The sequence below is a fragment of the Crinia signifera genome, chromosome 6, assembly GCF_055691185.1.
Source record: "Crinia signifera chromosome 6, ASM5569118v1, whole genome shotgun sequence".
Lineage (NCBI taxonomy): Eukaryota > Metazoa > Chordata > Amphibia > Anura > Myobatrachidae > Crinia > Crinia signifera.
In genome coordinates, this window is record NC_139222.1 from 11072630 (window position 1) to 11090390 (window position 17761).

Sequence of the window (17761 nt, forward strand, 5' to 3'; positions counted from 1 at the left end):
TACAGAGTCAATGTATAACAGCACTTATCTGTCTGAAGCTCCGGAATTCTCCAGAAGAAGAGGGTAGCGATGCCCAGTAAATCCAGTCACTCAGCAAGAAACAGCGTTTCAGCCACAGCAGCATCTCCCAAAACGGCACCAAGCAGAGTGAGGGAAGAGACCAACTGTCCCTGCTGCTGCAGGGTCTGTAGCGTTTTGGCGCCAACTACCCCCAGTCAGCCGCTCCCACTGTTGGATTTCCTATTCCTAGTGTCTCCCCTTCGCCTGGGGACCACTTGGAATCTTCCTGTGACAAGCTGCTGTCCTTTTCAATAAGGAGCTTGCAAGCTCCGCATAAAATGGCCGCCGCCATCACGGAGCGCCCGTCCCCCATGATCCCCACCTGCGTGAAGTCGGTTCAGGAATGCTCCGGAGCCCAGGAAACTTCTTAAAAGAAGTTGTCAGCGCCGCACAGAGAGACCAGACAGCGTCCGCTCTGTGCGCAGGAACTCTGACAGGACACGGTTCTGTCAGTACCTGCTGCGCTGGCAGTGTGAGGATTCTGTGAGAATCCTCACACTGTATCCTACCTAATAAGTGTAAATTTAATAAAATAAAAAACACCTATCTATCTCTAATCTTCGGCTGTGCAGCACCCTCTTCAGTATAGCACCCACTCCAGTGGGCACCTAAACGAAACTGAGGATTCTGGGATGCAGTGGGAGGAGCCTACCTCTCAAAAGCTTTGGTATAGGTGCCTGGCTCCTGCGGACCCTCCTACATCCCAATGTGAAGCTGTGTCACCAGGACCATTGAAAGAGAAAAGAGATTAGCGCAGTGACAGGAGGGGGCGGGATAAGAGATTAGAGCAGTGACAGAGGAGGGGCGGGATAGGAGATTAGGGCAGTGACAGAGGAGGGGGCGGGATAAGAGATGAGGGCAGTGACAGAGGAGGGGCGGGATAGGAGATTAGGGCAGTGACAGAGGAGGGGGCGGGATAAGAGATTAGGCCAGTGACAGAGGAGGGGGCGGGATAAGAGATTAAGGCAGTGACAGAGGAGGGGGCGGGATTGGAGATTAGGGCAGTGACAGAGGAGGGGCGGGATAGGAGATTAGGGCAGTGACAGAGGAGGGGCGGGATAGGAGATTAGGGCAGTGACAGAGGAGGGGGGCGGGATAAGAGATTAGAGCAGTGACAAAGGAGGGGCGGGATAGGAGATTAGGGCAGTGACAGAGGACTGGTGCGGGATAAGAGATTAGGGCAGTGCCAGAGGAGGGGGGCGGGATAAGAGATTAGCGCAGTGACAGAGGAAGGGGCGGGATTAGAGATTAGAGCAGTGACAGAGGAGGGGGTGGGATAAGAGATTAGGTCAGTGACAGAGGGGGGGCGGGATAAGAGATGAGGGCAGTGACAAAGGAGGGGCGGGATAGGAGATTAGGGCAGTGACAGAGGACTGGTGCGGGATAGGAGATTAGGGCAGTGACAGAGGAGGGGCGGGATAGGAGATTAGGGCAGTGACAGAGGAGGGGGCGGGATAAGAGATTAGGGCAGTGACAGAGGAGGGGCGGGATAAGAGATTGATGCAGTGACTGAACATATGCAGCTCTTTGTATATGTAGGGGCAGATGTAGTGTTCCCGCTAGGCTGCGCCCTGCCCAATTTCTAAAGGGCAAAATGCGCCCTGCCCCTCCAGCAGCTCCCCGCTAAAAGAGACTGCTGCCTGACTTGCTGGTGTGCCCGGGGAAGCTCCAGGCACCACAATCTTGGCGGCACTTGGCTTACCCGGAAGCTCAGGGTCAACGATGACGTCAGCGGGCCTGGTCCGCCCCCATTGCGCTGCCCCTGTGCAGCGGCGCCCTGCCCCAAAAAATTCCTAGAGGGAACACTACAGATGTACTAATGCCTGGTACACATAAGGACGACTAGGGCCCGATCCCATCAATCTAGATCCAATTCCGACCAATTGGATGTAGATTGTGTGGTGATTGGGCCCTTTTCTGTCCTGGTGTGGACCGATACCGATTCGCGGTCCCGAGGGTCGGTCGTTATTCAGATCCTACCTGCAGCAGGTAGGATCTGAATAACGACCATACAGCCGGGTGCGGGTCGCCATCGGATCGGACCCGCTCACGGTGCACATCGTGAGTGGGCCGTGCCCCCCCGCATCATTGTGAGCGGGTCTGAAGAAACACTGATGACCCGCTCACAATGTGCATAGTTAGCGGGTCGTCGTGGTGTGTGCCCCACATAAGCCTTGGAGAGCAACCAATCAGCTCCTCTAATTTTTGAACACAGCCCATAACATGGCAGCTAGGAGCTGATTGGCTGGTACTATACCACTCCCCTTATATTACTCACCTGTGCTGATACCTGTAGGGATCTCCTCCTCCTTACACGGCTGATCTCCCCTCACATACGTCTCCTCTTCTCCTTCTAGGTTCTCCTCTTTAATATTAGTCAGAGCTTCCTCCTATTACCCCACAATACAATGAGATACAGGAGTAATGGTCAGTAATGCAGAATACACAGAAGTCTATCAGTAAGACGCACACAGCCGCTGTACAGCAGGAAGTCACTGGTGTGTGATGGGACCTAATCTCTATCTATGTGATACATGTGCAATGTCATGTATGATCTGTGCACATAACACGGGTCTATGTTACATATAATTACTATGTACAGGCTTTAGTAAAGGGGACATTGGTTTGCAGATTGGGGAAGAGATGGTATTTCCCTGTGTCTGGTTATTACTTAGGCCTAGGTCCTACCTGCTGCCACCCTCGGTCCTATCCCAGCTACAGCACTGGGGATCACATGCCTGTGTTCCCCTGTGGTAGACACCTGCCCCGGGGAGCGCTGTCACCTCGGGGATTATATTCCCCCGGAGTACGGCCATCGGCGTGGAGGACCTACATGACCACCATATATCCGTCAGGGAGATTCCTTGTATGGGGACCAGTGGCGGTTTTACTACCGGACCTTCCATCATCCACCACCAACAGACCCCAGGGATCCTGACTCTCTGATATGTGATGTCGGGTGGAGTGGACGACGTGTAGCGTGACCTAGATCTAGTGCGTGACCTCCCAACATCGGTCCAGGTACCAGTGAGCCTTTCATTCAGCCATCTGGGATGTCTCGTGGGTCCTCTGCTTGCCCCTGCTAACATGTCCCGTAGTGTTATCCTTGTCTCCCCGGTGCCTCCTATCCCTCCTCATCATACAGCCTTCCCTTTACTCATCTGTAAGGGGAATATTCTATTATCCCTGGTGCTAATTTGGATGATGAAAACAAACTAATGTCAGTAACACATTAGTGATGCAGGTGGACGCTGTACAGTCTGGGGGGAAATGTACTAAGATGGGTGTTCACAAGGGATATTGCTATGGGCAACCTAGGTTCCTGTATTAGTAATAGAGATCAGAGTGATGTCACTGTGATGCTCCCAGACCCCCTCACCCCCCTTCCCCCCCCCCACTCAGGTCCCTGTGTCAGTAATAGAGATAAGAGTGATGTCACTGTGACGCTCCCAGACCCCCTCACCCCCTCAGTCAGGTCCCTGTGTCAGTATTAGAGATAATAGTGATGTCACTGTGACGCTCCCAGACCCCCTCACCTCCCCGGTCAGGTCCCTGTGTCAGTAATAGAGATAAGAGTGATGTCACTGTGACGCTCCCAGACCCCTCGGTTCTCAGTAATAGAGATAAGAGTGATGTCACATGTGACCTCTGACCTTGTATATTACTGCTTCCATGATGGCGTCTCGCAGCGTAATCCCTCTGCCAATAGGGGAGAATAAACACACATGTAAACGGAAGCAAAAGAACGGAGCCGTAGCACAATGTGCATAAAGTGACAATAAGCAGCACAAAGTCCCCTAATACCGGGAACACAACCCCCCCACGCTGCATTCTGTAGTAGGGTAGAGGGACTATGGCCGGCGCTAGCGTCCAGTGAGGATGTAATAATACCACAGTTACCCCCATTAGGATTAATAACGTATGTACCAATAATTACCACAAATTACAGGACATAAGTGTAAACAAGTTATTATATACAAACTACATACATAATACACACATACATAGTGATAGCAGGGGTCGTGACCTATAGCAGCCTGGCACCAGGTGTGGGCACTGCGGTGGGATTAGGAAGTGCGGGGGGTCCTGTATTAGCGGCTTGGCGCCATCCTGATGCGGTTCATACACAGAGACCTATCATCCTGTACGGAGAGCGCGCACGTTACATTCCGGGGTATTTATACGTCTCTTACAAGTTTAATCTATTTTTTTTACACTGAATCAGCCCGGTGACCACCGCTCCAGGGTCACCGGGGACAGCACCAGGCTTCAGCCTGGTCAGGTAAGTCCTGGAGGGAGGGGACCCCTTAATTGGGGGGTCTCCACTACCCCAGGGCCCCTGGCCAGGCTGACTGGTCAGTAGGGTGAATGCTTTGGCCGGGAGCACTTGAATAAAAAGTCTCCCCTCGGCTGTGGCATTACCCTGCTGGCTGGTTTGGCCTGGGGCTGGTTCTTAAAATACGGGGGACCCTTACTCATTTTGTCCCCGGTGTTTTGGGAACCAGCCCCGGACCTGGAGCCTGGGGCTGGTTTTAAAAAAGTCTGGGAACCCCTATTTGCCGGGTTTCCTGATTTTTTATTACCGGCCCCGGCTCTGTCAGCCTGGTGCTGGTTACGGCTGTGGGGGGGACCCCACGCCGTTTTTTTAATTTATTTTTCTATTTTTTTAACACTGAAGCCTGCACGGATCTGACTGATCCGTGCAGGCTAAAGCCAAATACGACTGGGAAATAAAGTGTATTTTCCCACCGTATTTGGTTTTACGCTAATTTTCAATACGGCTGCTTAGTAAATCAGGAACCACCATTTTTTTGAATGGTGATTTCTGTCGTATTCTATCGATGGTGTAATCATTCGTATTTGTAAATACAAATACGAATGTCCCATCAATACGAAAATTCGTATTTTTGGCATAGTAAATGCCAAAAACACGTATACGGCAAAAAAAAATTGTATTTTCGAAGGAAAATTTTATTTATTTATTTAACCATATATTTTTTTTAAAATATTGCAGCCTGCAAGGATCTGACTGATCCGTGCAGGCTGCCTGTACGAATTTGTATTAGTGGACGTATATATGGCCGCTAATACGAATCATTACACCATCGGAGGGTTACAAGGCAGTCGTATATGACTGCTTTGTAAATTCCCTCCGGAACACGACTTTGCATATGGCTGAAACAGTCGTATGCAGTCGTATTGATTCGTATTAAGAATACGAATACGATTTTTTGTATTCGTATTCTTAGTAAATTCCCCCCCTTGTCACCAGTGGTGTAACTATAGATGGTGCAGAGGGTGCACTGGCTGTGGGGCCCAGCAAGCCAGCCCCTGCACCATGCTCTCACTTCCCACCAGCTGCTGCAGCAGGACAGCACTGAGCTGGCGGTACCAACATGGAGCATTTATCACCTACCAGTGCCCCCTCCCCGACAGCAAGCTGCACATGCACACCAACAGCTCCATGATCCGGCAACAGAAGAGGGAGCCATCGGGTGAGCTGGCTAGTGGCCTTCAGTGTGCCTGGTCTCAGGAGTGGGGTGGAATGTATATATGTAAGGAAGCAGTGTGGCATGTACGAACGGGAGCGGCAGGGCATGCATGTACGAACGGGAGCGGCAGTGCATGCATGTATGAATGGGAGCGGCAGTATATGTATGTATGAATGGGAGCGGCAGTATATGCATGTATGAATGGGAGCGGCAGTGTATGTATGTATGAATGGGAGCGGCAGGGCACACATGTATGAATGGGAGCGGCAGGGCATGCATGTACGAACGGGAGCGGCAGGGCACGCATGTACGAACGGGAGCGGCAGTGCATGCATGTACGAACGGGAGCGGCAGGGCACGCATGTATGAATGGGAGCGGCAGTATATGTATGTACGAACGGGAGCGGCAGGGCACGCATGTATGAATGGGAGTGGCAGGGCAGACATGTATGAAATGGGAGTGGCAGTATATGTATGTATGAATGGGAGCGGCAGTGCATGTATGTACGAACGGGAGCGGCAGGGCACGCATGTATGAATGGGAGCGGCAGGGCATGTATGTACGAACGGGAGCGGCAGTGCATGCATGTATGAATGGGAGCGGCAGTATATGCATGTATGAATGGGAGCGGCAGTGCATGCATGTACGAACGGGAGCGGCAGGGCACGCATGTATGAATGGGAGCGGCAGTGCATGTATGTACGAACGGGAGCGGCAGGGCACGCATGTATGAATGGGAGCGGCAGGGCATGTATGTACGAACAGGAGCGGCAGGGCACGCATGTATGAATGGGAGCGGCAGGGCATGTATGTACGAACGGGAGCGGCAGGGCACGCATGTATGAATGGGAGTGGCAGTATATGCATGTATGAATGGGAGTGGCAGTGCATGCATGTACGAACGGGAGCGGCAGGGCACGCATGTATGAATGGGAGTGGCAGGGCAGACATGTATGAAATGGGAGTGGCAGTATATGTATGTATGAATGGGAGCGGCAGTGCATGTATGTACGAACGGGAGCGGCAGTGCAGGCATGTATGAACGGGAGCGGCAGGGCACGCATGTATGATTGGGAGTGGCAGTGCAGGCATGTATGAACGGGAGCGGCAGTGCATGCATGTATGAATGGAAGCGGCAGGGCACGCATGTATGATTGGGAGCGGCAGTGCATGTATGTATGAACGGGAGCGGCAGGGCACGCATGTATGATTGGGAGTGGCAGTGCAGGCATGTATGAACGGGAGCGGCAGTGCATGCATGTATGAATGGGAGCGGCAGGGCACGCATGTATGATTGGGAGCGGCAGTGCATGTATGTATGAATGGGAGCGGCAGTGCATGTATGTATGAATGGGAGCGGCAGTGCTTGTATGTATGAATGGGAGCGGCAGGGCACGCATGTATGAATGGGAGCGGCAGTGCACGCATGTATGATTGGGAGTGGCAGGGCAGGCATGTATGTATGGTACTTAAATTGGAGAACACATAATATGCAACTTTGTGGTTACGCCCCTCACATGGATGACCACACCTACCAGTGGTTGGCCACACCCCTCTAGTGGGCCCCTGCAGCAACATTTCCCTGGTGGAAATTCAAACAGTTCACCACCATCGATGGTACAAGTCTCTGGCACCGGACATCATACCATCGATGATCGAGAGCCAGGCCCTACCTCCCCCACACACAGGTGTAACCTGTAATAGGGATTCTGCGGGCTCCTTTAGGGAGCCAAAATGGCCCCCGGAGCAGGATAAGGGGGTGGGGCACCAGGGTGGCTGGTCCCCTTCTTGTCACCTAGCCAGGAAGAGGGCCAGTGAGAAGAGACAGGGCTAATTGAGGGGGACGGGAGCAGTAGCAGGGTTAAAAGCAGAGAGCAGGGGGGCTGAGCTCACTCATCCCCCAGCTAGGACAGAGACAGAGCCGCAGCAGCGCCAGCACCATACCTCACATTCCTCACATACCGCAGATCAGAGGAGAGGCCAGTAGCAGCTACAGCAGATTGTTCCCAAGGGAGAGGAGGCTTCCAGCAGCTGGGCACACAGACACCCCCGGCAGGTCCGTACACAAGCAGCCAACGTCAGAGGGCATGGAGGTCGATCAGGCAATGGTAACAGTACAGGCCACCACAAGCAGCAGCATGCAGGCAGGAAAAAAGCCAGCAAATCGACCAGAGAGGAGCAGCTCGCAGGCGCCATCTGGTGGCCGGAGGAAGGAAGTGCAGATCAAGTCTGTTCAGCAAGGTCGCTCAAGCATCCGGCCAGCAGCAGCAGAAGCAGCAGCACGGGGACACAGAAGGAGAATTCCTGCCAGGCCAGAAGAGGCATCGCTACAGGGTGAGAGCAAGCGCTTGAGGGGGGAGGTGATGCCGGAGGCCACAGAATCAGACGGGCACGAGTCAGGGGAGGAGGGCCAGAGCACCAGCGGTTCATGGATACATGCCAGGACAGAGGGGGGAGAGGGGAGGCAGCAGGGAGAGCTGAGCAGGTTCACCAGAGGTGCGGGGGAAGTGGGTCTTCCTTATGGAAACCCAGAACTACAACAGCCCTGCGCTGTCATAGGGGAAGCCGGGAGGAGTACAGGGAGCCAGCGGCGGGGAGCGAAAGCCGGGGTTATTTCGCACACTCCCCTCGTTTTGCTTCCCCACCCCGGAGGGAGTACTGCAGTCCCACTACCCCTTCTAACGGGCAGCGGGCACAGAGGATTGATACCCCAGGAGCGCAGGGGCCAGAGAGACTTGCCAATGAGGAGCAGATACAGGCACTTTTAACACAAGCCAGAGGGGGGTTGGGGGGAGCTTGCCAGGGAGCAATTGGGGACACATCGGCCCATGCCGCGACCAGCAATAGGAAGCATCGGATGGGAAAGGCGCGGTATCGGTGAGATAAGCAATGTGTGTAATGTACATGCAGGTATTGATGCAGTATTGCAGGGTAGCAATGTGAAATATGTTTCTGTGTCTGACTTTGCTGAAGGTAGCAGCCAGAGCCTAGCGGCAGGCACAGGGGCATTGCCGCGCAGCAATAGCAGGACAAGCTTAAATGTTACTCATTTAATGATGCAGGGTGCACCAGGCAGTCCTGTAAGTGTAACCACGCCATGTACAACCTGCAGCGGGAATCGCCCAGCAAAGGATTGCTCTAAGCGGAATGGTCAGCACGGGGACAAGGCACCCGGAGCGACAGTCACTGATAAAAGCACCTAGCCCAGGGAGGCTAGGGGGGATCTGGGGGTGGCCATCCAGATACCCTAGCAAGCTGTTACAGGGGGGCTTTCTGGAGGGTTTTAGGATCCCCATAAGGAAGCCCGTCTGGCCCAGCGTGGGCAGCTCGAACCTGGAAGGGGTTGGGATTAGGGAGAATGTATATATGACTGTTGGTGAAATGTTGGTTTAAGGTAAAGACAGGCTTACACTGGACATGCGTACACTGTATATACAATGGTTAGCGGCATGTGGGATAAGGTAAAGACAGGCTTACACTGGACAGGCTTACACGGTATATACAATGGTCAGCGGCATGTGGGCTTAAGGTAAAGACAGGCTTACACTGGACAGGCTTACACGGTATATACAATGGTTAGCGGCATGTGGGATAAGGTAAAGACAGGCTTACACTGGACAGGCTTACACGGTATATACAATGGTCAGCGGCATGTGGGCTTAAGGTAAAGACAGGCTTACACTGGACAGGCTTACACTGTATATACAATGGTTAGCGGCATGTGGGATAAGGTAAAGACATGCTTACACTGGACAGGCTTACACGGTATATACAATGGTTAGCGGCATGTGGGCTTAGGGTAAAGACATGCTTACTCTGGACAGGCTTACACGGTATATACAATGGTTAGTGGCATGTGGGATAAGGTAAAGACAGGCTTACACTGGACATGCGTACACGGTATATACAATGGTTAGCGGCATGTGGGCTTAAGGTAAAGACAGGCTTACACTGGACATGCTTACACGGTATATACAATGGTTAGCGACATGTGGGCTTAAGGTAAAGAAAGGCTTACACTGGACATGCGTACACTGTATATACAATGGTTAGTGGCATGTGGGCTTAAGGTAAAGACAGGCTTACACTGGACAGGCTTACACGGTATATACAATGGTTAGCGGCATGTGGGATAAGGTAAAGACAGGCTTACACTGGACAGGCTTACACGGTATATACAATGGTTAGCGGCATGTGGGATAAGGTAAAGACAGGCTTACACTGGACATGCGTACACGGTATATACAATGGTTAGCGGCATGTGGGCTTAAGGTAAAGACAGGCTTACACTGGACATGCTTACACGGTATATACAATGGTTAGCGACATGTGGGCTTAAGGTAAAGACAGGCTTACACTGGACATGCTTACACGGTATATACAATGGTTAGCGGCATGTGGGATAAGGTAAAGACAGGCTTACACTGGACATGCGTACACGGTATATACAATGGTTAGCGGCATGTGGGCTTAAGGTAAAGACAGGCTTACACTGGACATGCGTACACTGTATATACAATGGTTAGTGGCATGTGGGCTTAAGGTAAAGACAGGCTTACACTGGACAGGCTTACACGGTATATACAATGGTTAGCGGCATGTGGGCTTAAGGTAAAGACAGGCTTACACTGGACATGCTTACACTGGACATGCGTACACGGTATATACAATGATCAGCGGCATGTGGGCTTAAGGTAAAGACAGGCTTACACTGGACATGCTTACACGGTATATACAATGGTTAGCGGCATGTGGGATAAGGTAAAGACAGGCTTACTCTGGACAGGCTTACACGGTATATACAATGGTTAGCGGCATGTGGGCTTAGGGTAAAGACAGGCTTACACTGGACAGGCTTACACTGTATATACAATGGTCAGCGGCATGTGGGCTTAAGGTAAAGACAGGCTTACACTGGACAGGCTTACACGGTATATACAATGGTTAGCGGCATGTGGGCTTAAGGTAAAGACAGGCTTACACTGGACATGCGTACACGGTATATACAATGGTTAGCGGCATGTGGGCTTAAGGTAAAGACAGGCTTACACTGGACATGCGTACACTGTATATACAATGGTCAGCGGCATGTGGGCTTAAGGTAAAGACAGGCTTACACTGGACATGCGTACACGGTATATACAATGGTTAGCGGCATGTGGGCTTAAGGTAAAGACAGGCTTACTCTGGACATGCATACACGGTATATACAATGGTTAGCGGCATGTGGGCTTAAGGTAAAGACAGGCTTACACTGGACATGCGTACACTGTATATACAATGGTTAGCGGCATGTGGGATAAGGTAAAGACAGGCTTACACTGGACAGGCTTACACGGTATATACAATGGTTAGCGGCATGTGGGCTTAAGGTAAAGACAGGCTTACACTGGACAGGCGTACACTGTATATACAATGGTTAGCGGCATGTGGGCTTAAGGTAAAGACAGGCTTACACTGGACAGGCGTACACTGTATATACAATGGTTAGCGGCATGTGGGCTTAAGGTAAAGACAGGCTTACACTGGACAGGCTTACACGGTATATACAATGGTTAGCGGCATGTGGGCTTAAGGTAAAGACATGCTTACACTGGACAGGCTTACACTGGACATGCGTACACGGTATATACAATGGTCAGCGGCATGTGGGCTTAAGGTAAAGACAGGCTTACTCTGGACAGGCTTACACGGTATATACAATGGTTAGCGGCATGTGGGCTTAAGGTAAAGACAGGCTTACACTGGACAGGCTTACACTGTATATACAATGGTCAGCGGCATGTGGGCTTAAGGTAAAGACAGGCTTACACTGGACAGGCTTACACGGTATATACAATGGTTAGCGGCATGTGGGCTTAAGGTAAAGACGGGCTTACACTGGACATGCGTACACTGTATATACAATGGTCAGCGGCATGTGGGCTTAAGGTAAAGACAGGCTTACACTGGACATGCGTACACGGTATATACAATGGTTAGCGGCATGTGGGCTTAAGGTAAAGACAGGCTTACTCTGGACATGCATACACGGTATATACAATGGTTAGCGGCATGTGGGCTTAAGGTAAAGACAGGCTTACACTGGACATGCTTACACGGTATATACAATGGTTAGCGGCATGTGGGCTTAAGGTAAAGACAGGCTTACACTGGACATGCTTACACGGTATATACAATGGTTAGCGGCATGTGGGCTTAAGGTAAAGACAGGCTTACACTGGACAGGCGTACACTGTATATACAATGGTTAGCGGCATGTGGGATAAGGTAAAGACAGGCTTACACTGGACATGCTTACACTGTATATACAATGGTTAGCGGCATGTGGGCTTAAGGTAAAGACAGGCTTACTCTGGACATGCTTACACGGTATATACAATGGTCAGCGGCATGTGGGCTTAAGGTAAAGACAGGCTTACACTGGACAGGCTTACACGGTATATACAATGGTTAGCGGCATGTGGGATAAGGTAAAGACAGGCTTACTCTGGACATGCTTACACGGTATATACAATGGTCAGCGGCATGTGGGCTTAAGGTAAAGACAGGCTTACTCTGGACAGGCTTACACGGTATATACAATGGTTAGCGGCATGTGGGCTTAAGGTAAAGACAGGCTTACTCTGGACATGCTTACACTGTATATACAATGGTTAGCGGCATGTGGGATAAGGTAAAGACAGGCTTACTCTGGACAGGCTTACACTGTATATACAATGGTTAGCGGCATGTGGGCTTAAGGTAAAGACAGGCTTACACTGGACAGGCTTACACGGTATATACAATGGTTAGCGGCATGTGGGCTTAAGGTAAAGACAGGCTTACACTGGACATGCGTACACGGTATATACAATGGTCAGCGGCATGTGGGCTTAAGGTAAAGACAGGCTTACACTGGATAGGCTTACACGGTATATACAATGGTTAGCGGCATGTGGGCTTAAGGTAAAGACAGGCTTACACTGGACATGCATACACGGTATATACAATGGTCAGCGGCATGTGGGCTTAAGGTAAAGACAGGCTTACACTGGATAGGATTACACGGTATATACAATGGCTAGCGGCATGTGGGATAAGGTAAAGACAGGCTTACACTGGACAGGCGTACACGGTATATACAATGGTCAGCGGCATGTGGGATAAGGTAAAGACATGCTTACACTGGACAGGCTTACACGGTATATACAATGGTTAGTGGCATGTGGGCTTAAGGTAAAGACAGGCTTACACTGGACAGGCTTACACGGTATATACAATGGTCAGCGGCATGTGGGCTTAAGGTAAAGACATGCTTACACTGGACATGCTTACACTGTATATACAATGGTTAGCGGCATGTGGGCTTAAGGTAAAGACATGCTTACACTGGACAGGCTTACACTGGACATGCGTACACGGTATATACAATGGTCAGCGGCATGTGGGCTTAAGGTAAAGACAGGCTTACACTGGACAGGCTTACACGGTATATACAATGGTTAGCGGCATGTGGGATAAGGTAAAGACAGGCTTACACTGGACAGGCTTACACGGTATATACAATGGTTAGTGGCATGTGGGCTTAAGGTAAAGACAGGCTTACACTGGACAGGCTTACACGGTATATACAATGGTTAGTGGCATGTGGGCTTAAGGTAAAGACAGGCTTACACTGGACAGGCTTACACGGTATATACAATGGTTAGTGGCATGTGGGCTTAAGGTAAAGACAGGCTTACACTGGACAGGCTTACACGGTATATACAATGGTTAGCGGCATGTGGGATAAGGTAAAGACAGGCTTACACTGGACAGGCTTACACGGTATATACAATGGTCAGCGGCATGTGGGATAAGGTAAAGACAGGCTTACACTGGACATGCGTACACTGTATATACAATGGTTAGCGGCATGTGGGATAAGGTAAAGACAGGCTTACACTGGACATGCGTACACTGTATATACAATGGTTAGCGGCATGTGGGATAAGGTAAAGACATGCTTACACTGGACAGGCGTACACTGTATATACAATGGTTAGCGGCATGTGGGCTTAAGGTAAAGACAGGCTTACACTGGACAGGCTTACACGGTATATACAATGGTCAGCGGCATGTGGGATAAGGTAAAGACAGGCTTACTCTGGACAGGCTTACACGGTATATACAATGGTTAGCGGCATGTGGGCTTAAGGTAAAGACAGGCTTACACTGGACAGGCTTACACTGTATATACAATGGTTAGCGGCATGTGGGATAAGGTAAAGACAGGCTTACACTGGACAGGCGTACACGGTATATACAATGGTTAGCGGCATGTGGGCTTAAGGTAAAGACAGGCTTACACTGGACAGGCTTACACGGTATATACAATGGTTAGCGGCATGTGGGCTTAAGGTAAAGACATGCTTACACTGGACAGGCGTACACTGTATATACAATGGTTAGCGGCATGTGGGCTTAAGGTAAAGACAGGCTTACACTGGACAGGCTTACACGGTATATACAATGGTTAGCGGCATGTGGGCTTAAGGTAAAGACATGCTTACACTGGACAGGCGTACACGGTATATACAATGGTTAGCGGCATGTGGGATAAGGTAAAGACAGGCTTACACTGGACAGGCTTACACGGTATATACAATGGTCAGCGGCATGTGGGATAAGGTAAAGACAGGCTTACACTGGACAGGCTTACACGGTATATACAATGGTTAGTGGCATGTGGGCTTAAGGTAAAGACAGGCTTACACTGGACATGCGTACACTGTATATACAATGGTTAGTATATACACTGGACATGCTTACACTGGACATGCGTACACTGTATATACAGTACGAGCAGATGCGCGTTGAAATTTCCCTGGAACAAAACTTAAAAAGTATTGCATTTTGCCCCTTTTTAGAATGTCCCAAACAGCAGCTATGCTGGGAGAGGGGGTTCCACAAGCCCCAGGGGCAGCCCCCACCCTTGTTGCTAGATTGATACCAATAAAGAGCAGTGCCTGCTCCCCACCCGAATTAGGTTGGTTTTTATGGCAGGAAGGCACACAGAAAAGCCAAATGTTGATAACAGGGTCACAGGGTGTGGTATAGGGTTCTGACAGTCGGGATCCCAACAGTCATTATCCCGACTACCAGGACTCAGACAGCATGGGGAGTGCAACAAAGCCCCTTGTGGGCTCGCCACCTATTCTATTCTCCCTCTATGGGGGTCGTGGACCCCCACGAGGGAAAATAGCGGGTGGCCATCGGGCACCTGTCTGTCGGCGTTTTGACAGTCGGGATCCTGACGTTGGGTAAATGTCTGTTGGGATCCCCACTGTCGGGACCGTGTCCGGCACCCGGGTCACAGTCGGGCAAACAGTATTACACATTGTTCACAATGCAGGCAAGTTCATTAATTATTTGTTTATTTACAGTGTCTTATATAGCGCAGGAGATTCCGTTACATCGTCTTATATAGCGCAGCAGATTCCGTTACAGTGTCTTATATAGTGCAGGAGATTCCGCTACAGCGTCTTATATAGTGCAGCAGATTCCGTTACAGTGTCTTATATAGCGCAGCAGATTCCGTTACAGTGTCTTATATAGCGCAGAAGATTCCGCTACAGCGTCTTATATAGCGCAGCAGATTCCGTTACAGCGTCTTATATAGCGCAGCAGATTCCGTTACAGCGTCTTATATAGCGCAGCAGATTCCGTTACAGCGTCTTATATAGCGCAGCAGATTCCGTTACAGCGTCTTATATAGCGCAGCAGATTCCGTTACAGCGTCTTATATAGCGCAGCAGATTCCGTTACAGCGTCTTATATAGCGCAGCAGATTCCGTTACAGCGTCTTACATAGCGCAGCAGATTCCGTTACAGCGTCTTATATAGCGCAGCAGATTCCGTTACAGCGTCTTACAGAGCGCAGCAGATTCCGTTACAGCGTCTTATATAGCGCAGCAGATTCCGTTACAGCGTCTTATATAGCGCAGCAGATTCCGTTACAGCGTCTTATATAGCGCAGCAGATTCCGTTACAGCGTCTTATATAGCGCAGCAGATTCAGTTACAGCGTCTTATATAGCGCAGCAGATTCCGTTACAGCGTCTTATATAGCGCAGCAGATTCCGTTACAGCGTCTTATATAGCGCAGCAGATTCCGTTACAGCGTCTTATATAGCGCAGCAGATTCCGTTACAGCGTCTTATATAGCGCAGCAGATTCCGTTACAGCGTCTTATATAGAGCAGCAGATTCCGTTACAGCGTCTTATATAACGCAGCAGATTCCGTTACAGCGTCTTATATAGCGCAGCAGATTCCGTTACAGCGTCTTATATAGCGCAGCAGATTCCGTTACAGCGTCTTATATAGCGCAGCAGATTCCGTTACAGCGTCTTATATAGCGCAGCAGATTCCGTTACAGCGTCTTATATAGAGCAGCAGATTCCGTTACAGCGTCTTATATAGCGCAGCAGATTCCGTTACAGCGTCTTATGTAGCGCAGCAGATTCCGTTACAGCGTCTTATGTAGCGCAGCAGATTCCGTTACAGCGTCTTATATAGCGCAGCAGATTCCGTTACAGCGTCTTATGTAGCGCAGCAGATTCCGTTACAGCGTCTTATATAGCGCAGCAGATTCCGTTACAGCGTCTTATATAGCGCAGCAGATTCCGTTACAGCGTCTTATATAGCGCAGCAGATTCCGTTACAGCGTCTTATATAGCGCAGCAGATTCCGTTACAGCGTCTTATATAACGCAGCAGATTCCGTTACAGCGTCTTATATAGCGCAGCAGATTCCGTTACAGCGTCTTATATAACGCAGCAGATTCCGTTACAGCGTCTTATATAGCGCAGCAGATTCCGTTACAGCGTCTTATATAGCGCAGCAGATTCCGTTACAGCGTCTTATATAGCGCAGCAGATTCCGTTACAGCGTCTTATATAGCGCAGCAGATTCCGTTACAGCGTCTTATATAGCGCAGCAGATTCCGTTACAGCGTCTTATATAGCGCAGCAGATTCCGTTACAGCGTCTTATATAGAGCAGCAGATTCCGTTACAGCGTCTTATATAGCGCAGCAGATTCCGTTACAGCGTCTTATATAGCGCAGCAGATTCCGTTACAGCGTCTTATATAGCGCAGCAGATTCCGTTACAGCGTCTTATATAGCGCAGCAGATTCCGTTACAGCGTCTTATATAGCGCAGCAGATTCCGTTACAGCGTCTTATATAGCGCAGCAGATTCCGTTACAGCGTCTTATATAGCGCAGCAGATTCCGTTACAGCGTCTTATATAACGCAGCAGATTCCGTTACAGCGTCTTATATAGCGCAGCAGATTCCGTTACAGCGTCTTATATAGCGCAGCAGATTCCGTTACAGCGTCTTATATAACGCAGCAGATTCCGTTACAGCGTCTTATATAGCGCAGCAGATTCCGTTACAGCGTCTTATATAGCGCAGCAGATTCCGTTACAGTGTCTTATATAGCGCAGCAGATTCCGTTACAGCGTCTTATATAGCGCAGCAGATTCCGTTAGTGTCTTATATAGCGCAGCAGATTCCGTTACAGCGTCTTATATAGCGCAGCAGATTCCGTTACAGTGTCTTATATAGCGCAGCAGATTCCGTTACAGCGTCTTATATAGCGCAGCAGATTCCGTTACAGCGTCTTATATAGCGCAGCAGATTCCGTTACAGCGTCTTATATAGCGCAGCAGATTCCGTTACAGCGTCTTATATAGCGCAGCAGATTCCGTTACAGCGTCTTATATAGCGCAGCAGATTCCGTTACAGCGTCTTATATAGCGCAGCAGATTCCGTTACAGCGTCTTATATAGAGCAGCAGATTCCGTTACAGCGTCTTATATAGCGCAGCAGATTCCGTTACAGCGTCTTATATAGCGCAGCAGATTCCGTTACAGCGTCTTATATAGCGCAGCAGATTCCGTTACAGCGTCTTATATAGCGCAGCAGATTCCGTTACAGCGTCTTATATAGCGCAGCAGATTCCGTTACAGTGTCTTATATAGCGCAGCAGATTCCGTTACAGCGTCTTATATAGCGCAGCAGATTCCGTTACAGCGTCTTATATAACGCAGCAGATTCCGTTACAGCGTCTTATATAGCGCAGCAGATTCCGTTACAGCGTCTTATATAGCGCAGCAGATTCCGTTACAGCGTCTTATATAACGCAGCAGATTCCGTTACAGCGTCTTATATAGCGCAGCA

The 17761-nt window shown here is 50.0% G+C and overlaps 2 protein-coding genes across 2 annotated transcripts in view; both read left to right on the forward strand.

Moving 5' to 3' along the window:
• The window catches only part of LOC146007433 (uncharacterized), a 302630-nt gene that overhangs the window by 169806 nt on the left and 115063 nt on the right, over nucleotides 1–17761 (forward strand). The gene's annotated exons all lie outside the window — the stretch shown is intronic.
• LOC146007435 (uncharacterized) overlaps nucleotides 7641–17761 on the forward strand; it is a 33367-nt gene continuing 23246 nt past the window's right edge. Inside the window, exon 1 of the mRNA XM_083145785.1 lies at nucleotides 7641–8060. Within this exon, the coding sequence (XP_083001911.1) occupies nucleotides 7641–8060 (420 nt within the window). The remainder of the gene's footprint in view (nucleotides 8061–17761) is intronic.